The 23,286-nt window shown below is 45.5% G+C and overlaps 1 protein-coding gene across 1 annotated transcript in view; it reads left to right on the plus strand.

Annotated features, from left to right (window-relative positions):
• The first annotated feature begins 222 nt into the window (after positions 1–222).
• The window catches only part of DCDC2 (doublecortin domain containing 2), a 165,012-nt gene continuing 141,948 nt past the window's right edge, over positions 223–23,286 (plus strand). The window contains exons 1-3 of the mRNA XM_045497231.1: positions 223–349; positions 1,060–1,451; positions 5,969–6,023. Coding sequence (XP_045353187.1) covers positions 1,159–1,451; positions 5,969–6,023 — 348 coding nt within the window. The 5' untranslated portion in view covers positions 223–349; positions 1,060–1,158. The remainder of the gene's footprint in view (positions 350–1,059; positions 1,452–5,968; positions 6,024–23,286) is intronic.

Here is a 23,286-nt window from a genome sequence, read left to right on the forward strand (position 1 = left end):
GAATGACCGCCAGATAACCCAGACTCTCCCTCCACCCCCGCCCCCAACCCTCACTTCTCCACTCTCTCCGCGGAGCCTGCGGGCAAAGCCCAAGGGGCTCGGGCGCGCGCATGGACTCGTTCGCGGACTCGGCTCCGCGCGTGGCTGCAGTTGCTATGGAAACGGCGAGAAGTAACAAGTCCATCCCCCCCGGGGCGAGGGAGGCCCGCAGAGACAACGGCAGCGGAGGAACAGCGGGAGCGCCGCGCCACCGCGGAGTTGAGCGCTGTGCCGGCGGAGCCGCCGCGCTGCGCCCCCGCCGGGCCCGCCCGAGCCGCTCCTCCCCCAGCCGGCCCTCCAGTGTCGCCAGGTACCCCAGCGGCGGGCGGCCCCACGCCACCCACCGCCTCCGGTCCTGGGACTCGGTTGCGCGCCGCTGCCCGCAGTGTTCAAACGGTGCCCACGGGACCTTGGCCGGCGGCGGCGCGGAGGGTCGCGGGAGGGGGCTAGGGGTCCCGGAAGCTCGAGCCTCCCCCCATAGCCCTCAAGTCTTCTCTCTCTCTCCCTCTCTCTCTCTCTCAGTGCACGTTAGGCTATTACTTTTCAGCAAATAAAAATCTGGGCAATTCCAGGCAGAACTTAATTGCTTTCATTTGGGGGAGCAAGCAGGAGACAGAAGTGAGGAAGCAAGGCGAGAAAAGCCTTTTGTAAAGAGTAACACGAATATGATATTAGAAATGGAGCTTGGGCATCTTTCTAATCCGTGTGTGCGTGTGAGCGCGCGTGCCCACCTCTCCGTCCGGCGCCCCCTCCGCTTGCCTGCGTAAAGCCCCTCGCGCGCTCCTGTCCGGCGGCAGCTGCACCTGGGCTCGGCCGGTGGCCTGCGAAGCAGGTGTGGTGCGTGCACGGCGAGCGCTGATTGGCTGTCCAGACTTCGGTGAAATACCTGGACGTGGCACGCGAGTCCGCAGCCCGCAGGGTCTCGGCTGGGTGCACGCCAGGCGCCCTGCAGCTGCTCCTGTTTTTTTTTTTTGTTTTGGTTTTTTTTTTTTTAACCGCGGGCTTGTCTGTTTCGCGTAGGTTTCAGGAAGCGACCCCCACGGGGTGCGTGCTGTGAGGCCGCGGGGCAGCAGAGGCGCCTCCCTCGAGGAGCCAGCCGGGCGGCGTCCCGCGGGGAAGATGAGCGGCACCGGCGCCAGGTCCAGCCACCTGTCCCAGCCGGTCGTGAAGAGCGTGCTGGTGTACCGCAACGGGGACCCCTTCTTCGCCGGCCGCCGCGTCGTCATCCATGAGAAGAAGGTGTCCAGCTTCGACGTCTTTCTGAAGGAGGTGACGGGCGGCGTTCAGGCGCCCTTTGGGGCCGTCAGGAACATCTACACCCCGCGCACCGGGCACCGCATCCGGAAGCTAGACCAGATCCAGAGCGGGGGCAACTACGTGGCCGGAGGCCAGGAAGCCTTCAAGAAACTCAAGTGAGTCTGTCAGTCCCCACCACCGCCCACCACTGTACGTTACATGAAAGTGTGGGGTTGGCTTGGGGGAAGCAGTGAGCCCCGCCTCGCCCACCCTCGGCGTGTCCAGGGGCTGTGACTGCGCGGAGCCCCTGCTGCAGGTAGGGTAGGGGGTTGAAAGTGTGACTGGAGAAGGAATTTCACTTGGGCAGCAGGAGGAACAGGAATCTTAGAAAAGTATTCAGTGACCAGACTGGTAATTTAGCACTTTCCATTCTGTTTATCCTTTCCTCTTTTTTCCTTTTTCTTGGAACCTGCCCTTTTGAGTTTAAAGATTTCTTAAAGATTATTTAGAAGTATTGAATATTGTGTCACCAGAGGACAAAATTGTTTTCTGCATTTCACCCCCCTACTGTTTAAATTCTTCCAGACTTGCATTCCGAGTAGAGCTGACCACGCCCCCACGGTTGTGACCCTCTCCAGCCCGCACAGCCTGCACGTTTATGCTATTAGCCTTATGTTTGGAAAAGCTTATTGGCTTACTGTGTTTGTCTACAGGTCTGTCTCTAGGTACCTGAGGGCTAAGACCTTCAAGCACGGGGGTCACCGTTGGTGCTTATTCCCAGGTCCTGGCAGAGAGGTCGCTCATAGTAGGTGTTCAGTGAGTGAGCAAACTGCTTAGGTCTGTGAAGAGAAGGATGATAAGCAAGATGTGACTGCTTGCCTTTAAGAGTTTACGATCTAACAGGAGAGAGACTACATGCACACAGGAGTAACTGCGCTTAGAAAAAAAATAAAGTCCTATGGAAGTTCACAGTTGAGGGAGATTATTCCTGGTGGGGGTGGGTATTGCAGGGCAGGTAGATTTTTAATAGTGCATAGTTTTTTGTTTTGTTTTGTTTTTACTGTGTTAATTGAAATATATTTCACATAGCATAAAGTTCACCTATTTTAATCGTTTCTGTTAGGTTTATGGAGTTTTGCAATATCACTACAGGCTAATATTAAAACATTTCCATCAGTCCAAAATGAAACCCCATCCCAATTTCCCTTTCTCCCCATCCTCTTGATGAGGGAACTTCGGGCAAGCTGAGGGCAAAGGACAGACTAACAGTCCTGCCCCTTCCTCCCCCACCCCCAGGTGGAATATGTGTGATATTCCTCAGACACTCCTGGCTACTCAAGAACAAAGGAAAGGGGTTTAAGTGTTTGCCTTGGTGGTGGAGGAAACTAAGGCAAATGAGAAATTACATTCCCTTACTGCCTACAGCCCATTGACAAGTCCTTGAAACTAACAGAGTAACCTCCTCCTAGGAGCTCAGCTGCCTGGATGATGACACTTTGCTGGGGGCAATAGGGAATCTTGGCTTAACAGTATCCTGACCCCCCCCCCCCCCCCCCAGGATCCTGTAAGTCTACTTTAACATATAAAAATTCCTTTGGAAACATCCTTTATCTCAACTCTGCCATAAAATATATGCTGACAATCATACTTCAAGCTTATGGCCCCTCATATACATCTGAACGGCCTCACGACTTGAGGTTTTACTAAACAGTAGTAAATGGCATTTGCCTGACAACAGCTAGACCCTCAAAGTTCTGGAAACCTTGCGTCCAAAATATCTTAGAGACTTACTCTATCCCTAACCCCCTCCCAACCTGAGGGCATATAATAATCGGTTACCCGTCACAACCCCAGTGCAGCCCTTCCTGCCCACGGGTCCTGTCCCTGTGCTTTAATAAAATCACCTTTTTGCACCAAAGACATCTTCAAGAATTCTTTCTTGGCCGTCAGTTCCGACCCCCCCACCATCAGCCCAAAACCCCATCCGTCTGGCATCTGCCAATCTATGCTCTGCCCTCTATGGATTTGTCTGTTCTGGATATTTCATATCAATGGAATCACACAATATGTGGCCCTTTGTGTTCCTGGCTTCTTTCACTTGGCCTGAATGTTTCCCAGACTCATGCATATTGTAGTGGGTATCAGAACTTCATTCTTTTTATTGTGGAAGAATATCCCATGGTATGGCTGTGCCACATTTTGTTTCTCCATTAATCAGGTGATAGATATTTGGGCTATTATGAAATGATGCTGCCAGAAACAATCGTGTGCAAGTTTCCACTTTTCTTGTTTATATACCTAGGAGTGGGATTCCTGGATTGTGTGGAAACTTTATATTTCATAGCTTTTAATATATTTTAATTGAAATTGAGCTTGGGCCTCAGGATAGCAAAAACTATCTTCAGTGTAAAGTGTGTGCTTGTGAATTCTGGTTTTAACTGTATAGAAATATTTTCCCAAATATCACTAGTGTCGTCAAATACCATTTTTCTTTTCCTAAATTTGCTTAAACTGAGTTCTGAATGTTCTGCCTTTTCTTCTGCTGGACATTCTTTTTATGCGAGGTGAGGGATACATTTGGATTTAGTTTTCCCTTGTTGGAAAGCTCCTTTACTCCTTTAGTAGCACCCTTTGTCTAACTTCATAGAAAAGAACTAAGTGAAACGATATGCAAGACACTTAGATCTTGAGTCTCAAAATCAGACCTGAGACTGAGCTGATCATTAGCTGTGTATCCTTGAGCCACAGGACTCAGCTGGTGCCTCTTCCTGATGCGGACGAGGAGTGTAAACTGTTCCTACCTCCCAGGGTTGTTAGAAAAGCGAATGGTGTGGACGTCAATGTGCTTTGTGAACACCAAAATGTCGTAGAAAATGCAAACCATCTGTACGTCCGGTTCCTTCCATCACGTACTTTGTTGATTTTTCTTTTATTAAATAATTCCTGTAAAAAGCAATGTCATGGGAATGGAAGTATATTTCAGAATCTATTAACAGCTCAAAGTTGCAGACTCACTTTTGTAACTCCCTGTTTTTTTGGTTTACTTGGCCCTGCCCACTCAAAAGATAAAAAGAGGTCCAGTTTCAAACCAAATAGAAAGGTCACTTCAGAGTCATTATGTATAGGTGAGAGATCTGCATGGTTGTTTTTGCTTTTAGTTGACATACAAAAAAACTGAGTTTGTCATGACAGTTTCCGTTGCTAGTTTTCCATGCTGATGGATGAATAGTGGATTCATTTCAGTTAAAGGAGTAGTATCTATGGTTATCATGATTAGAAGCCAAGAAGATTTAAGTAATGAATATATTTGAAGCTTAGCAGTTGCAAGTTTACCTAACGGTTGGGGCAACTGGCAGAACAAAAGACAGGCCAGAAGATATTGAGGGTAATTTGTGTCATTTAGACCCCAAATGATGTTGGAGAATTTAGCATTGGTGGAAAAATAGTACTCAAATGAAAATGATCATCTTCCTTCTTGAATTTCTTTTACTCCGATTTTTCCTAATATTGTTGAAACCATAATTGAACTCGAGGTAGTTATTAAACTTTTATTGTATAGCACAGGATTGTAAAGGTAGTTATTTTCCCCAAAGTTTTCCTATGCGTTTTTGGAAGTTGACTTTGCTTCATTAATCTTGTGGATCCAGGATCGCTTTTCTTCACATGATAGTTAACGTGTTTTGCTGTTATGTCAGAAAGCAGTCCCTCCCTGCCAATTTGCAAAAGAGCCATTTTATTGCTAAGCAAAGGGAGTTCTGCACTGTCCTATGTAAACATTATTCATGTAAGAAAAATGTAACTTCCAGTGGTATTGATTAACTGAAGCATCCTATCCCAAAATGGAAGCAAAATAATAAAACATAGCTATAATTAATCCTAATATAAACTTTTTTTTTGCAACTCAGCGATTACAGTAATTGAGGTATCTGTCTTTGTATTTATGGTTATAAATTAAATGCTAGATTTATACTTTTTTATACTGAAACATTTATTTAGCACCTGCTCTGTATGAATCACAGTGGGGACCAGATCACAGTGGTGGACTTAGGGCTTGACATTGACCAAAGTATACAGTGTGTAGAATGATCACTAGTTAATATCTATAGCAAGTAGCAATGGAGTAATAGGGGTCTCCAGAGGTTAACTAGTTCAGCGATGTGCATTTTAGCCGAACCAATGCCTAAACCATCCCACATGGCTGAGCATTTCTGTATCATGAAGGTGCTTTCAAAGGGAAGAAGATTCCCCAGCCTTTCACAGCTGGTCTAATGCCGTGCTATAGCAGTACTTTCTTTGTCTTGACCTAAAGGCTGTGTTTAATGGAACCATTAAGCACCATCACAGGCAAACCACTCTTTATGTCAAAATTGACATAAGAATTAGAAACACCACATATATAGTCAGGGGCCAAATATTGTTGGGGGAAAATGTCCCCCCCTAAGAAGTATGTATTTCCAAGCCTTCAGTTTCATTGAAGTTGAGACCAGAGGACATATATCCGCTCTGGTTGTTGATACTGAAAGCAGTTCCTACCACCACAATTGCTTTTAATTAGTAGCCACTGATTTTTTGCTTTAGGCGTAAGTATTTCCTATGGCTTGCTTTGCTTTTTAATAATTTTTAGTAAGAAAATTATATAACTGACTCAAAAGCAATAAAAGAAACCCTTATTGTTTTTCTTTTTCTCCCCCAGTTACTTGGACATAGGAGAAACCAAGAAAAGACCTATGGAAGTTGTTAACACAGAGGTAACCTAAATCACATTTTGAAGGTTCAAGTTAATAACAGGTGCCATATTTCTGGGTCTTAGAATTTGGATGACGTTCTAATCGTTTATAGACAAAGGTGTAAATTTTTCAGGTTTTGCTTTTGTTCTAGCTAATGAATGACCACTAGAGTTTAGTATCTGTAGCAAATACAAAGTGCAGTAGTGAATTGGTTCTGGGTGTAATTTTGTTTGAAGGATCCACGACCGTTCAAAGTAGGATGCCTTGCTTGAAATTGGTGGCCAAGGCTGAATTTCTGGGCTAGAATGTGAGATGTGTGAATTCTTTAAAAACGAGCATCTATTTGCTCTGGATTCTGGGTCTCCGATGAAGACGTTGTGCCTGGCAAAGTGCAACAGGTGTGCAACGAATCTTTCTAATATACTTTTTAAAAAACGATTGTCCTTAATAAGGGAAGCATTCACCAGGATTCTCATTAACTTAACTTCTAATTGTTCTTCCACTTCGGAGCAGTGGCTGCTGTTTTCTCTGCAGCAAGGTCTGTGCCCCAGCCACACAGACCAGACTCTGATCTAGCAATGCACATCTTCCCTGTGAGAAACTCACCCCTTCCCTTCAGCCAGGAGACTGTATCTCTTTCCTTCTGTTTCTACCTGGTGACTCCCTCCGCTTCTTTCTTCTTGCTGCATGGACCCTGCTGTGCTAATAACCCACAAAGACTTCCAGAGGGGATAAAGAGGAAGAAGGAGCAGAAATTTGGGTTTGCACAGGAGTTGGGAGAGGTGGCGAGAAACAGCGTGTCTGTCTGTGCTCGTGGACTACCCAAGTCCTCCCCTTCCACTTGTTCCCCTGGGCCCTCTGCCCCACTTCCGTCCTCCCCCGCCCACCTTCCTGGTCTGGATGAGTATGTCTTCATCCACTGTACTGTGCATTCCCAGCCTCATCTTCAACACAGAGACCTTCCTCCCCAAAGTCCACACCATGACCACCCTCAACGCCTGCTTTGAGCAAGGGGAGTCCCTACTTTCATTGCCAGAAAGGGAGAGTTTTCTGTTCCTGCCCCCCCCCCCCAAAGGGAACCGTGAATGTACTTTCCTGTAAAGGTATCGCTTCAACAGTTGGTTCTACAGTGTTCTTACTGTTGTTTTGAGGTAACACGCAAGCTCTTGTGAGTTGTTCTGAGAGCCTAACTATTACGTGTGTAGTTCTTACTGTGGGGAAGTACCTCTCTCTTTTCCACAGCCAATATACAGTCAAAATTTTAGAATTCAACAAGTTGGAAAGTTAGAGGATGATCTATGTTCAGAATTTGACAACAGACTTGATAGACTGGCCTTTCACAAAAATTGTAGATGCTGTTTTCTTGCTCTAAGGGGATGATTCCATTCAACATTCGTGTCTTCGGAGAAAAGCTTGCCCACTGTGTTAAAGTCTATTGGTGACCCCTGTTCTTTGGAGGAAGATAGCCTATCTTATTCCCAACCACAGGGAGGGGTTCACAGAATCCTTGAAGTCGGTCCAAAATATGAATACCTAGTACTGGAGGGTAGAGAACAGTTTCAAAGGGGAGACGTTTCAATGCTCATTCAAAGATGTCCCAGTATGAAGGGTGAGTCAAATTGCTTATCGGAATTGGGGGCATTTCCCTCAAGTCTGAGGTCATGTCACACTGTTAGAGTTGTCTGGGTTGGGTACGTAATAAAGGCCACCACACTAATGCACATGATTCAGTTATCACAATTGCTTAAAACATACTGGTTCTAGGAATTCCCGGTACGTGGCACTCTAGAAGACCCTTGTAGTTCAGTTGGATGTGTAGCACTGTGTCCTAGCCACCGTGGTTCCATTTGCACACGTGGCAGGAAGCCCAGACAGCGGGCGCTGGGAGTTAGTGGCACTCCTTTCCTTCTCCCAGAGCGTCCTCACCCACGTCCATGATATGACCTGGGTGCTCTTTAGATAGTTCAGAATTCAGACACCATGGTATCCACTTGCTGACCGCAGGTCATGGTAACAAGAAGGTACAGGTCACCTCGACATTGGAAGTCCTTTTGTGGTTTCTGTCATTGCTTTTCTGTTCCACGAGGCTCATCTTTGAAGAGACACTGACAGGACAGCCAGGCCTGTTCTTGGTGGCCATATCACTGGGACGGAGAGAGGCAGACCTCTAATGGACCTCTTCTGCTAACCCCGAAGAAGTGCATGGTCTTATTCGGCCAACACTTAGGACAGCAAGAGGAAGTGGGGGTGAAACAGGAAGAAAGGGGAAGAAAAAGGAGATAGGAATTAGAAAATGACAAGGTGGCTGTGTGGTGGTTTGCACCTGCTCCAAGGTGAGATAGCACTGTGGGCTCAGAACAGACTTCTAATGCCTCCCTACACGCAGGTCTTGTTTTTACTAATATCCGGGTAACGAAAGCTCCTGGACTCTGCTTGTACTCTTGCCCCCAGTCCTCAGCCACTGAGGACCTTGGTAGTGTATCTCTTATTTACATTCCCCATCTTCTCCTTGCTTCCTTCTCCCCTCCTCTCAGCCCAGGTGCAGATCTCTTGTGATGTGTCCACGTTCCAAGTCAACTCACCAGTGTCTCTCTTTCCTCTGTCACCTAAGCAGAGGAGTCCTCTGTCCTCCAGTGCTAGAAGCCTCTGGTCTGCATCTGGGACACCTTTTGTCTCTTCCTTACCAGCCTGCACTGTGCTCTTGCCTTTTTGCTTTACCCGAATGAGCTTTTTCTTACTTTTCCAATAACTGCTTTGCTTTCACGGGACTGGATGCCGATACCGAGCAGCATGGTGGGCAGAGCGCCGGGGGGTGGGGTGGGGTGCAAAACTCAAGAAGACCTGCGTAACCCCTCACCCTGAGGAATAACAGTCTTACCGAAAAGACGGATATACAAACATCTCTAGTACCACCTGATAAGCGATTTCATCTGTTAGGGATTCAGTCCTGTTCGTGTCGTGTGTTGAGCTGTTTAAGTGCTTTTGACTCCATCCTGTTGTGACAAAGCCATTCGTGAGCCCTTCAAGTGGAAGCTTCCTTCTTTGACGTAGTGTTGTAGATCGTTCAAGTCGTCCTGTGCTGTATTTCACCCATGTAGTGGCATCCTTTAGATTGTGACATTCTTTTTTTTTTTTTTTAATTTTTTTTTCAACGTTTATTTATTTTTGGGACAGAGAGAGACAGAGCATGAACGGGGGAGGGGCAGAGAGACAGGGAGACACAGAATCGGAAACAGGCTCCAGGCTCTGAGCCATCAGCCCAGAGCCTGACGCGGGGCTCGAACTCACCGACCGCGAGATCGTGACCTGGCTGAAGTCGGACGCTTAACCGACTGCGCCACCCAGGCGCCCCTAGATTGTGACATTCTTTTTTTTTTTTTTTTTTTTTTTCAACGTTTATTTATTTTTGGGACAGAGAGAGACAGAGCATGAACGGGGGAGGGGCAGAGAGAGAGGGAGACACAGAATCGGAAACAGGCTCCAGGTCTGAGCCATCAGCCCAGAGCCTGACGCGGGGCTTGAACTCATGGACCGTGAGATCGTGACCTGGCTGAAGTCGGACGCTTAACCGACTGCGCCACCCAGGTGCCCCTAGATTGTAACATTCTTAATGTCACTCTGTGTTACTGTGTGGGAGGCCTTGGTGTACGTTATATAGGAGGGGACTAGCAGACAAATGGCTACAGAACACAGGTGCTATGCTGGGGGCCGGTTGGGGGGGGGTGTCCAGGCAGAAGTGAAGACTTCCCTGCTCTTTCTTTTGGGGGATTTGGGGTCCAGGGGAGAGGACTGGGGATCAAACCCACCATTGTTACCCAGGGCCCGGGTGCTGGGCTAGAGGTTTGCTGGGAGGACTGTCGAGTTGCAGGTGCTAGGTTTAGGGTTATGGGTCAGGGTCGTTTCTTTTCCCCCTGCTTCTCTTAAGGTTTTGAGAACGTCTCTTCCTACAACTTAATTAAGGGAGATTATTTAATGCTCCCGTCCGTGTAAGAGGCACAGTGTGTCTCCCACTGAAAGAGCGGAAGTCAACCGGGGATAGAAGAGAGCGGACCCACGGCAAGCCGGCCGCAAAGTGAGCGCACGATGTGGCTTCTCCCACAGTTGTGCTGTGCGCCAGCGTAAGATGCCAAAAGGACCCCTCTTTCAGTGATTCCCGCCTTTTACCGCTGACCTTCCAGACCTGCTTTGCGGTGCCCGTATTTTCCTGGGGATCTCGAATCGCTGAGCCGCCTTCGCCTCATCACCACCCCCGCGTTATTCTCCGCTTCTCCTCATCTCACCTCCAGACCGCGATCCATCCAGAACTGAATCTGCTTCCGTGAGACACCTCCTCGGACTCCTCCTCTGAGGACCCGAACCTTACCTAAGATGCTCCCCCTCCCCCCCGTCTCAGCCTCCCTGCGCTTTCTCCAAGGGCCGCCCCTTGCTGCACCAAGTCAATGAATGCGGTTTCGTGGGACCGCAGGTGGGTTCCTGTTCTAGCTGCTTAGGCTCGGCTGTGTGTGTGCGTCAGAGCTGCGCGTTCGGTTGTGAGTCTCCGGGAGGTCTGCGGGTTCTGCGCCGAACCCGGCAGAAATGGGCTGGTAATGGTTGTAATTCCCTACAGTCCCGCAAACTCCTTACCAACAGTTAAGGGAGGCGTCTCTTGCCTCCTGCGTGCCTCCTGCGTGCCTCCTGCGTGCCTCCTGCGTGCCTCACTTTGCACGTGAGCGGGATGTTGCCAATGACTAAGAGGTCTTCCTGGCCACCGTCTATTTCGATTTTGTTTCAGGGATAAAGTTAGTTGCAGGTAAACCTTTGTTTGTGTCCTAAGACACATTTATTGTCTCTGGAGCGTAATTTGGAGCCGTAGTAAATGAACGTTATTCACGTAGCCAGGGTTGATTGTGTGCCCGCTGTGTGTCAGGCGGTGTGCTGCTGACCCACGAGCCAAGCCGCAGGGCCCCTGTCCCCATGGACTGGACGCTCTTTAGCTTCTCTTGCTTGCTGTGGTTGGCTTCTCTTGCTTGCTGTGGTTGACTTTAACTCCGTAGACAGTGATCTTTGTTGAAGAACTTGTACATTTCCCTGGTTGGTGGGGGGGGGGGGTCCCTTGTTTGGTGGGCTAAACAGTTTTTGCACTGAATATCAGACTTCCTTGTCCTTTTTTTTTTTTTTTAAACTTTTTGAACGTTTTTAAATTTATTTTTGAGAGACAGAGAAAGAGCATGAGTGGGGGAGGGGCAGAGAGAGAGGGAGACACAGAATCTGAAGGAAGCAGGCTCCAGGCTCTGAGCGGTCAGCACAGAGCCAGACACAGGGCTCGAACCCACGAACCGTGAGATCATGACTTGAGCCGAACTGAACCACCCAGGCATCCCCAGACTTCCTCATTCTTAAAGGTACCTTGGTCTCATGTTCCAGTTCAGGCTCTGGCCTTTGACCTTCCTTGTTGGCTTCCTCTGTGGGAGTCTCCCTCTGTGGGCTCTTCTCAACCCCCAGTGAAAGTTTCTATCGATGCCTAATACGGAACTTGGAGCTTTATTTATTTTCTTGAATACTGCTCATGTGTGTTCTCAGAGTCCTCAGAAAAGATCATTTTTACCCCCTTCCTCACATTTATATTTTAAAAAAAAAATCAAGGATCGGTTTGGTTTTCTTCTTCTTTTATCTGTTCTTTCTCATCTGCTAGTGGAGGTGCCAGAACATGTGCAGTGACAGGCAGAGGTCATGCTCGCCTCATTCTATATGATCTAAACAGGAATGAGTGTGCCTGTAGTTCTGAGAGGTGGAGCCTTAAAAAGAAATCTGCAAATTCAAATCTGAGAGAAGATCCCAGTGAATGCCTGTCCAGAGAGATGGGAGCCTCCTCGTTGGATAAGCCGTCAGGTTGAATCCTCCTGAGTATGTGTCCCTCATCTTTAGACTGTTCAATTATGCAGAATTTGAGTAAACCTTGTGTCTTCCTAGTGGGGAGGAACCCTTGCAGGAGCACCTTGGAGAGGAGGAGAGGTAAGGAGAGAGTTTTCTGGAACATCAAAGCTTTAGCTCCTCTGACAAGTTTGCGATAATGGGGGTTGTCTGCACTTCAGGTCAGCTACTCTGGTGCACGTCTTTAAGGTTTTGAATATAACCTTTAAAACTTCATATCTCAGCTTAATCATTAATGCATACTCTCTAATGAAACATACTATGAAATTTGCTACTTAAAGGCTCTTGGTTGGAAATGGGATTCTAGACATTAAATTGGGTGTAATTATTAACCATACTGTGGGGAAGGCATGGGGCTCTGTGGTTTAACTCACTAATCGTTAGCCTGGGAATTCTGGGTTCAAAGGGGGAATGACTAAATAGTTAAAGTCCTAAATATTTCTTTAACTTAGGGAAAGATTTCCAGATTATGGTAGACAATGAGGAATCAAAGAAGATAAAGCCCACTTCAGTGAGTTCTTTCCACAGTAATTGAAGCCCCTCCCCAGTCTTTTATTTCCCCCCTTCCCCCATTTCTCTGAGGCAACTGCTAAGTAAGAGGCATTTTTTTCCAAGGATAGCTAGTTCCCATCATGGTCATGGTGACTATGACCTTGCCAAGGTTCTATGAAGACACAGTTTTCTATTAAAGCACAACTGGCTATATTTCATTTTTCTTTCACACTTTCTTGTGTTCCCTTTTTCTCAGTATTGAGCTGTGTGTGTTTGAACAAGAGAGACATGTGTTATGTCAATCTGGAAAATATTGGTCTAATGAAAACTGTCTGTTAATAACCCTAATCAGCTCTGATCAAAAGCTGAAAGGTTGGTCTATTAGTTGGTTAGTTGGTCTATTAGCATGAATCATGACATTTGTTCCAAGTATTTTGTATTCTGTCTATCTGGTATTTAATTTTTTTTAAGTTTATGTATTTATTTTGAGAGGGGGAGAGAGAGAAAGAGAGAGAGAATGCTCATGCAGTTGGGGGAGGGGCAGAGAGAGGGGGAGAGAGAACCCCAAGCAGGCTCCTCACTGTCAGCACAGAGCCCGGCATGGGGCTCCATCCCATGAACCCTGAGATCATGACCTGAGCTGAAACTAAGAGTCGACGCTTAACCGACTACCTAGGCACCCCTTCTTCAGCTGGCATTTAGACATGACTTTAGGAAATTGAACGTGAAAGCATAAGACATGTGAATTAGAACATGTATCATTTTAAAATTTCTAGTAACAAGCTATGGTAAGCAAACCCAAGAATATAATGAACATTTAGAAAATAATTATCAACCTTTTGAGAGGAAAACAGAAAAAGTATCTCATAAAATAAATTCCTAACCAAGTGTGTATGTTTAAAAATACCATTTGGATGAGGTATCAAACTATTCTCAATAAGACATTTCATGTAAGTCCCCACTAAACAGCAAAACCTATTGAACAGAGAAAAACTTCTTGTTCTTACACCGCATGGGACTCAGACACATACAGGATGAGATTTTCAAGTTTTGCCAAAGCATGCCAAGCTTTCAGTTGTACACTTACCAGGAGGAGTTTATGGAGTTGTCTGGAAAGGTCAAAGGGACTATTCAGGATGAAAGCATGATGATTTCCATAAGGCAGGAATCATAGGGAAACGATGACCAAATAAATAGCCAAAGATAGCCAAGGTAGACAAATGAACCATGCCCAGCCACTTATTGATTACTGCTCATGCGCGATTTCACATTCTCTCAAGACTATTTATCAAGATTCCAGCCATATGGACATAAAAAGACGTTTGCCAGGTGCCAGTCATAAAGTACAACAAGGTAATGTTGTAGGAAGATTCTAGAAAGAGTCTGAAGAGCTAAGCTACACCAGAAAGAATAAAAAAATTGAAACAATACCAGAGGTTGTTACTCCGAGGGGATAAAACGATTTACTCAGACCTAGTCAATAATTGGCTTCGGTACCTACAAAGAATATAGTGACTAGCTCTTCTCCATCACAGCTGGTTACCAAAAAGGGAGAGCCAAAATTATAACGTGAGGGTTGAAGAGTTTGGGTCAGATTGATTGAAAGAAAACTTAAAAAAAAAACCCAACAAACCACAACATTGGTGAAGACTACTAACCACTTATTGAAAGTCATGTCTCCTTTCTGTCCATTTCTAATTATGAACCCAGTTCTTCCCACTTGCATATTTCAGTTGCACAACCAAGATGGCGGAGCTGGATTGAGGTTGACTTGAGTTTCAAAATGCCCTTGAATCCAGGGCTTCGTGGGAGGCTTCCTGGGAAGCCTGGGAAGACCAAGTGCTTGGGCTGTCACACCCCCTCCACGGAGCAGGCGGTATGTGGGAGAGAGCTGCGCGAGTGACTGGCAGTGACCTATGCTGGTGCCGTGTGCCAGGATCTCTCATTTCAGGGAGTTCTTCGTTGTAAATAAGCGTGCAGTGCTGTGATGGCACTGGCACTTCCAGTCAGAATTTTTGAAAAAAGCAACAAAATTTGAAGCAACATCATGAAAGTAAAGGTTTTGGAGAATATTCCTGATTTGGAGTGTGGCTTTTGTATTTAGAACTGAAGGTAGCCTAACATCCTCGACCAATGCAGCAACCATCCAGATCGATGTTTCAGATTTTTTCCACTCACTGTACAGATCGATGTTTCACATTTTTCCCACACACTGTTTAAGTCCCTAAAAGAAAAGCCAAGAGAGTGAAAGTGAAATCCAGAGGAATCGGTACTAAGAAACAGGCATGTAACATCATCTGTGATCATAACATTGATTTTTGGTTATGATATTGAAGCTTCATCGGTGTAGGTCTACTTTAAAATTTTATTTCCCTTTAATTTAGAACAAATTTTCTGTGTTTACTGTTCCCGTTTTACTTTTACATGTGCTACTTGTAAAAACTTTGTTTCAAAGATCCAGAGTTGTGTAGAGTAGCAATAAATCCTTGGACTTTTGCTGGTGGAATAGAATGGGAAGAATGCCATGCTAGTGAAGCTAGGGGTTTGTGCTTGGACCCATGGGTCTTTTGTTTCTGCTAAGTCCCTGGCCCCAGACTGAACCTGAAGCATCACCCTGCCTTCTCGAGTGCAGTGCTGATTGAGACGCGAGTGAGAACCTACACGTAACGTGGCTTACCTGTATCGCGGTACTGAAAAAACAACTTTTAAGGTCTCTGTCTAGTAGGTAGGTAACAGGCTAATATGATAGTTTTATCCTTTTATACAAAGGAACAGATTTCAGTGTATTTCACAATGAGTGGATAGAAGTTTTTTTTTTTTTTAAAGATAGGGCTGTTTATTTGCATTTGGTTGATTTCAGCAGGAAGTATGCAAGTGTCTGGCTTGGTCAACAATGAAAATTCCCGTTTATCATTGTGAAAGACTCCTTTATAAGCAGCCAGCCACATCAAGCTCAGATGTCATCCCATGATTACATAGTTTGGATGTTTGGTTTGTTGGAACAAGGTTTATTTCAGCCCACCTGCTAGCTGGGGGCAAAGCTCTCAGTGGTAAGGGATGGTGGGAGAGTGAAAACTAAATTACTTGGTATATTTGCAGTGTCTAATGTTTAACCCAGAGCATTCTGTCCAGGAAATTTCTTATGGCAGTCTATGCCGCTTTGTATTTTTTTCCTCACCTTGTAGCAGTAAGTATTATTGAGTTTCAGAGATTTATGGACTTCCATGGCCATCTTTTTCAGATTTATTTTTTAACATTTATTTATTTTTGAGAGAAGAGAGAGACCGAGCATGAGCAGGGAAGGGGCAGAGAGCGAGGGAGACACGGAATCGGAAGCAGGCTCCAGGCTCCTAGCTGTCAGCACAGAGCCCGACGTGGGGCCTGAACCCACGAAGTGTGAGATCATGACCTGAGCTGAAATCGGACGCTGAATCGACTGGGCCACCCGGGGGGCCCCTCCAATTATGCGTCCTAATGTAACTCTGCTGCTGACTTTTAGAAATTTCTGTGAAACAAGTCACCTGATAATCACCCAACTTGTACTTTGTAGAGTGTATGTTAATTGGTAAAAACTCCATATTCACAGCCTGTTTTTCTAGAAACAGATAACTCAATTTCCAGTGCTACAAGTTTTGCATTAGCTAGTATGGGCTCTCCCACAGCTGCTTTTAAAAACTGGATTAAAAGAGTGATTGTAAATATCAATTTAAAATTATATGTCTATTATCTATATTACTGTTTCTATATATATATATATATATATATATATATATATATGTATGTATTACTATAAAAAGAGATTCTTTTTTTAAAAAATTTATTTTCAAGTAATCCCTACACTGGACATGGGGCTGGAACTCACAACCCCCGAGATCAAGAGTCCTCATACTCCTCTGACTGAGCTGGCCAGGCTCAGCACCTGCCTCCCGCAGAGGGATTCCCTTAGTATGGCTTTTGGAGCTGGATATCGTGTTTCTCATGAATGCTCAATTGGCTGATACTTAATTTACTCAAAGAGTATGTGGAAATTGAATTAAATTACCTTTCTGCTGGCTGGTGCTTCTCCTGGTCAGGTTGCTATTCCCTTGTGCTATTCCTGTGTCAATTATTTTATCAATAGTATTGATTAACTCTGGCTCTTCTCACCTATTAGTCTATGTAAATGGGTGTACATAGTTATGTATATAGTGAAGAGAAGGCGATGTCATTTGTCACTGGAAACTTTCAGCATTTTTACTCATGACTGTAGTTTCTTTTCTTTCTTTTTTTAAATTAAAGCTTGTTTACTTATTTTGAGACAGAGGAGGGGCAGTGGGGGGGCGGAGAGAGAGAATCCCAGGAAGGCTCCACGCTCAGCACAGAGTCTAATGCGGGGCTCGATCCCACAAGCCTGGGAGCATGACCTGAGCCAAAACAAGAGTCGGATGCTCAACCCAGTGAGCCACCCAGGTGACCCTGTAAGGTATTTCTAAACTCTCCTCCCCTCCCCACTTCTCTAATTCACTCGTTTCCATATAACCACGTTCAGATTGTGGTTCCCCCTCTGGGAATTCTCTTTGCTCTGCCTTCTGGTACAAAGGTAGTGGAGTCATGGGTGTCAAATTTGGTATCAACAGCACATGGCCAGTGCTTCTCATAAATGCATTCATTCATAGAAAGACAGTTTGGGCTCGATGTGTGCATTTTAATCTGTGGCAGTGTCGGTTTCACTTGTGTGTCCCAGACACCGTGAGACGACTCTGAGCATACAGGTGGAATTAGGAACGCTAATGGCGGTCTTTGTGTGCTCCACCAAAGCCATTCTGCAGAATTAAAGCAGATGGCTTGGGGTAGGGCAGTCTGGAGATGAATTGCTCTGTGTCTGAGCCATTATTTTAGGCCATCTTTCATGGTAGGAGGGTTTGGAGCTTAAGGGAATGACACAAATCACAAGTTTATGGCTCTTTTTGGTAGTAAAAAATTAATACCACAATTTTTTTTCATAAAAAAAAGTTTTGAGCACCTGTTTGTGCACCAGGCATCATGCTAATTGGATTTACAGCAGCAAGGAAGCCAGGCAAGGGCACGGCCTTCACGAAGCTCACTGTTTAGCGGAGGCAGACAAGCCGTATAACGAAGCCTGTGGCACAGGTGGTACGGGGGCCTGGAGGGGCAGCTCTCAGAGCTAGGGCAATCCTGGAAAGCCTGCTGGAAGAAATGGCGTGTAAGTTGAGCCCCAAAGGGATGAGGGGGTGTCAGGCAGGCCAGCAGGGGAGGAAGAGGTCCCTGCACACGGAACAGCGTGGGTGAGCATCTGCAGATGAGACAACATAGGGCATTGTTCACAAACTCACACAGATTGTGTTTGGCTGAAGAATGGGAAGGCGCCCGAGTGGAGATGTGTGACAGACCAGAGGACCCAGCCATAAAGGGATTTTAAAGGTGGGGCGCCTGGGTGGCTCAGTTGCTGAAGTGACTGACTCTTGATTTCGGCTCAGGTCATGATCTCATGGTTCGTGGGTTTGTAGCACAGAGCCTGCTTGGGATTCTCGCTTGCTCGCTCTCTCTCCCTGCCCCTCCCCTGCTTATGCTCTCTCTCTGTCTCAAAAATAAATAAATGTTAAAAAAAATTTTAAGAAAGGTTTGTATTTATTTTATTAAAAAAATTTTTTTTAATGTTTTGTTTTATTTTTGAGACAGAGACAGAGGATGGATGGGGGAGGGCCAGAGAGAGAGACACACAGAGACTCCAAAGCAGGCTCCAGGCTCCGAGCGGTCAGCACAGAGCCCGATGTGGGGCTTGAACTCACACACTGTGGGGTCATGACCTGAGCCGAAGTCGGAAGCTCAACCGACTGAGCCACCCAGGCTCCCCAGTATTTATTTTATTTAAAAAAAATTTTTTTTAATGTTTACTTTCGAGAGGGAGAGACAGAGAGATAGAACATGAGTGGGGGAGGAGCAGAGAGAGAGAGAGAGAGAGGGAGACACAGAATCTGAAGCAGGCTCCAGACTCTGACAGTGAGATCATGACCTGAGCCCAAGTCAGATGCTTAACTGACTGAGCCATCCAGGCACCCCAGAAAAGGTTTTTTTGAAGGAGTTTTGACTTTCTCCTAAAACCGTTGGAAGTTCCAGAAAGGGTTCAGCGGGGCGCTGGCATGGTGACTTATGCTGTCACAGCAAGGCTGGAGCCCGGAGACCACTTAGTGGGGAGGAACGTGGGGCTCATGGGGCATGAGGCTGAGGGGATGGTGGAGGGACCAGACTTGAGAGGCAGGACCTAGTGGCTGGTTGGGTGTGGGAATAACGAGGGGAGATCAGTGGGGTGACTGTGGGATTTCTGGCCCCGGCAGCGGGATAGATGGTTCTATAATCACTGGGCCGATAGAGTCCCCTTTGTGGCGACAGGGAGAATGCTTTGTTTGTTGTTTGATAACCGTGACTGTCAGAAGTATTTGAAGTCTTAACTGTTTGGATATCAAGCCAACCCAAGTGTTGGAAGTTGAATAAAACCAGAGACCCACACTAGGCAGGGGGCAGGGGAGGGAGTGGAGAGAGAGAGAGAGAGAGAGAGAATTTAACCCTTATGCGGTAGGGTTGTCAGTATTTCCATTTTGCAGAGGAAGACACTGGTGACCAATACCTGGGCCTGCAGAGCTCACGGTGATGGGGCACGAACTGTGCCCCCTGTTGGTTTTGAAGGGGCATCGAGAGGGCGAAGGGCCTTATTTATTTTTTATACTTTGATTTAACGATGATAGGAAAGAGAAGACACACAAAGAAGCCTCAAGTTTGGAAGTGAATCCAGAAGAGGGGCACAATTTCCTTTTAATATCCTTAATATCCTTTTTTCAAAAAAATGTTTATTTATTTTGGGAGGGGAGGAGGGGCAGAGGGAGAGAGACAGAGCATGGGCAGGGGAGGGGCAGAGAGAGGGAGACACAGAATCCGAAGCAGCCTTCAGGCTCTGAGCTGTCAGCACAGAGCCCGACGCGGGGCTCGAACTCACAGACCGTAAGATCGTGACCTGAGCCGAAATAAAGCCACCCAGGCACCCCTTTATCCTTAATATTCCTTAACCAGTTACCATTAGTCACAAAACCTAGAATTATTTTAGTTCTAGTCTCAATTCACTGTTTCTTTTTTTTTGACCTTTGCTGATATTCCCTATAGGACAGGATATTTATGCTGAATGTTTCCAATACTGCCCTCGAAGTGGCTTTGGTATGTGTACTAACAGCTCCCACAGGAAGTCTAAGAGACTTTCACATGGAAATTTACTACAGGGTGTGAAGAGGCGGAGGAGGAGACATTGAACCAAGAACCATGTGTGAATTTTTAATTCTCACCACGTTTACTGTCAGAGGGCCATTTGGTTTCTTTAGCCGTTTCTGACCAGATGTTTTGAGTGACAGCTGCCAGGTAACCAGGCAGCTCTCTCTCTCTCCCCCTCTCCCCCTCTCCCCCTCCCTCCCTCTTTCTCTGCCCCTCTCCTGTACATTCTCTATGTCAGATAAATAAACATTAAAAAAAAGAGAAAGGATAATTCTAAACATAATTATTTAATAATTTTTTTGCTTAATTAATTTTTTATCAGACCACATTTACTTTTTTTCCAAGTATTTTTTTTCTCTCCTTTGTTCATGTATATTCAGCATTTTGGATATCTCCATCCAAATGTATCTTAATCTCTTCCAACTTTTCTTCATTTTCTCCCTTACTTTATTCATTGATCTTTAAGCTGTTTGCATGTTTCTCTTCTAACCTTTACTGTGCTTATTAAACATGATTTAAAAAAACACAAAAACTTAAGGCACCTTCTCACTTCATCTCTTTGCAGTGTGTCCTGTGCCTTATTTTTAAAGTTAAAAATATCTATATGCATGATGTCTTGATTAAATGCAATTCTTTTGGCCAAGTACAAGCATTGTTGACTCCCCTCCCCCCCAGCTGAGTTTTATTTCTTAACAGCAGTTTTATTTACATGGTAATTTTGGCCAGAAGTACTCCATGTCATTCCAGCAAGTGGTCTTTGAAGTTGACATGAGTTAATGATTAGAATAGAAAAAGAAGTGAAACACCATGAGTAAAAATTTTAGGTAACATAAAAACAAATTACGATTGGCCAAAATGAATGAATGAAATCACTTGAATGAATGAATGAGTGAATGGCGATTAGGTAACCCTTGATAATCCCATGCTGACCTGACGGTCCTCTGTATGTCCCTAAATCTGCACCCATGTTCAGAAAATTGTCATGATAATCCAATAAAAAGTGTTGGATTTAAGATATTACCAATTTATATATGCTCAGTCATCCATCCTGATTAAAGGCAGTAGTTATCTGTTGATGCATATGGCAGGTTTTGGAGTCTTAAAAAGCACGTCCAGAAGTTATATTCAGCCCAGGGTTGTTCGGTTGTCGGTAACCTGGAAACCTAATTGCAACAACAAGCCAGCCAAACACAGCTATTCTGAGTGCTGAAAGCAATACCGGGAGGGATCAGCCAGGAATTGACTCCCCTGTCCTCGCAAACAAAACCAGCTTCTAGCTTATGATTCTTGCTAATTGGGGTACAGTAATTCTGAAGCATGTGTAGTGGAACTTCTTTTAAAAAAAATAATGAATTCCACCATCCCTGGTAATATGTTTGCTGAAGACTTCATCAGGGACTGAGACTGGTTGAAGTGTCCTTTTTCATTGGAAGGTTAATGCAGCTGTTTTTTCTCCATATCCAGGAGAAGCGGGTGAGGCTTTGCTTTCTTTAATAAATGTGCTTTTCCCCCCCCCCCCTTCGGTATTTCAGATTAGGTGAGCACTACAATTAAATGGAAAGGAACACAGCATGGAAATTTGAGTACAAGGAACCCCTCTCCATTTTATTCATTCACGTCTTCAATTTGGCGTTATGAATACAGATGCTGGTGGACAGCAGATTAGTGTGGGGAAGATTCAGTATTTCACCTGGGGCTGATTTTGTGTCGTGGCTTTGGTGCCTTGCATTATTTGTCCTGAATGTAATTAAAGCGCCAACTGAGCTGGACTGCTGGTAAAAACCTAGGTCAAGCATGGGAATAGATTGCTTCCAACCTGGGGGCCGCTGGAAGGACTCCCTCCTTCATCTCGCATTCTGTTTGGGAGTTAGGCGGCTGCTGCGGAGTGCTGCCCGAGCTGCCTCCTCCATCCAGCGTCTCCGTGGTTCCAGGTCGCCACCTTTTTCGTTTTGTGATTGCAGGGCAAAGATGAGGAGTTGAAAGGAAGCAGAAATGCAGTGGTCATTGTGTCCAACGAGTGTTTCCACAAACCTAAGTTGATAAAAGGTTTCACTGATTTTTACTTAGTATGACGCTTTATGCTCAGGAGAATAAAGTTGGTAAAGACTTTCCAAGAAATCTATCTTTGGGTGAAGGGAATAAGGATTCTTCGAGCTTTCTCAAAGGAGAAAAGGAGAACAAGCTTTCTCCTTCAGTTACGTCATTTTTTAATTTTGCACGTCTCCCGGCTTACTCCCCATCTACGTACGTTCTGGGTAACAAAGCGTATCTACCCTGAATTATGTCTCCAGGCCTTAATTTGTATGCTTCCATCAGTAAGGGAATGGCCGTGTGTTTTTTTGTTTTTGTTTTTTTTTTTTTTTTAATTTTTTTTTAACATTTATTTATTTTTGAGACAGAGAGAGACAGAGCATGAACAGGGCAGGGTCAGAGAGAGAGAGGGAGACACAGAATCTGAAACAGGCTCCAGGCTCTGAGCCGTCAGCACAGAGCCCGACGCGGGGCTCGAACTCCCAAACCGCGAGATCATGACCTGAGCCGAAGTCAGACGCTTAACCGACTGCGCCACCCAGGCGCCAAGGCCGTGTGTTTTTATGTGAATGTCTCAGGTTAGCATTGTTTATCCTGGAGAGATGGCATGGAGGAAAGAACGTGAATTTTGGAACCAGACAGGCCTGGGTTTTAATCCCAATTGTAGGCTCTAAAGTAGTTTCCTCATTGGAAACTGGACAAAAGTTTTATCTGTCTTGGCGCTTAGTTATTAAGAAACATTAAGTGGACATCTGCCATGTGCCAGCTGCTGAACTGGGTGAAAAATGAAAAATATGTGGTCCCTATTGTCCAGGGATTATCCTTTTTTAAGCAAGAATAATAGACGTGCGTACAAGTGACAGTCATACCTGTGGTAAGTGCATCACAGGTAAGCCAAAGTTGATGAGTGTTCCGAGGGGAATGTGATTAAGATTGTATAGCAAGGGGATCAGAGAGAGGACACTTTGGACAGGGGCTCGGTCTTAAAAAATTAGTAGTAGTTCAGTAGACATATTGAGGATGAGATAAGAATCCAGGAGCGAGGACACAGAATCATGGCTGCCACGGTCACCTGTTTGTTCAACAGACCTTTGGGGTATTCTAGGGTATCCTAGATCAAGGGTATTCTATTCCCTTGATAGAAATGCCCCCTGGCTATAACCTGTCCTCAAAGCAGTGATTCACGATTCCTGGGATGTTCAGACTCTATAAACTCCCCCTGTGCCCAGAGATGTTCAGATAGAAGTTGTGGCCTCAGTTCATTGAATTTGCAAGCATTGCATATTTATTTGCATGTCCAGAGCACAGCCAGTTTTGCATCCCTTATGGTGTGCTTTACAGGAATCTAAGCCCTCCCTTATCTGGAGATCAACTAACTGCAAAGGTAAATCTACACAGGGGAATCCACTTTAAAATCCTCAGTTGGCCACAACTCCGTGTCAATAGGCAGGGGATTTAGAATTACCCTGTGACCCGAGCAGGAGAGCTTCTGTATATACAGAGAAAGTGTTCCTCTGTGGTTCTTGAACAAATCCCACGTATTAGACATCTTTGGACACATTTACACCATTTTTGTTCATCGTCAGGGAATTTA

This window comes from Leopardus geoffroyi, chromosome B2 (genome assembly GCF_018350155.1).
Source record: "Leopardus geoffroyi isolate Oge1 chromosome B2, O.geoffroyi_Oge1_pat1.0, whole genome shotgun sequence".
Taxonomy (NCBI): Eukaryota; Metazoa; Chordata; class Mammalia; order Carnivora; family Felidae; genus Leopardus; species Leopardus geoffroyi.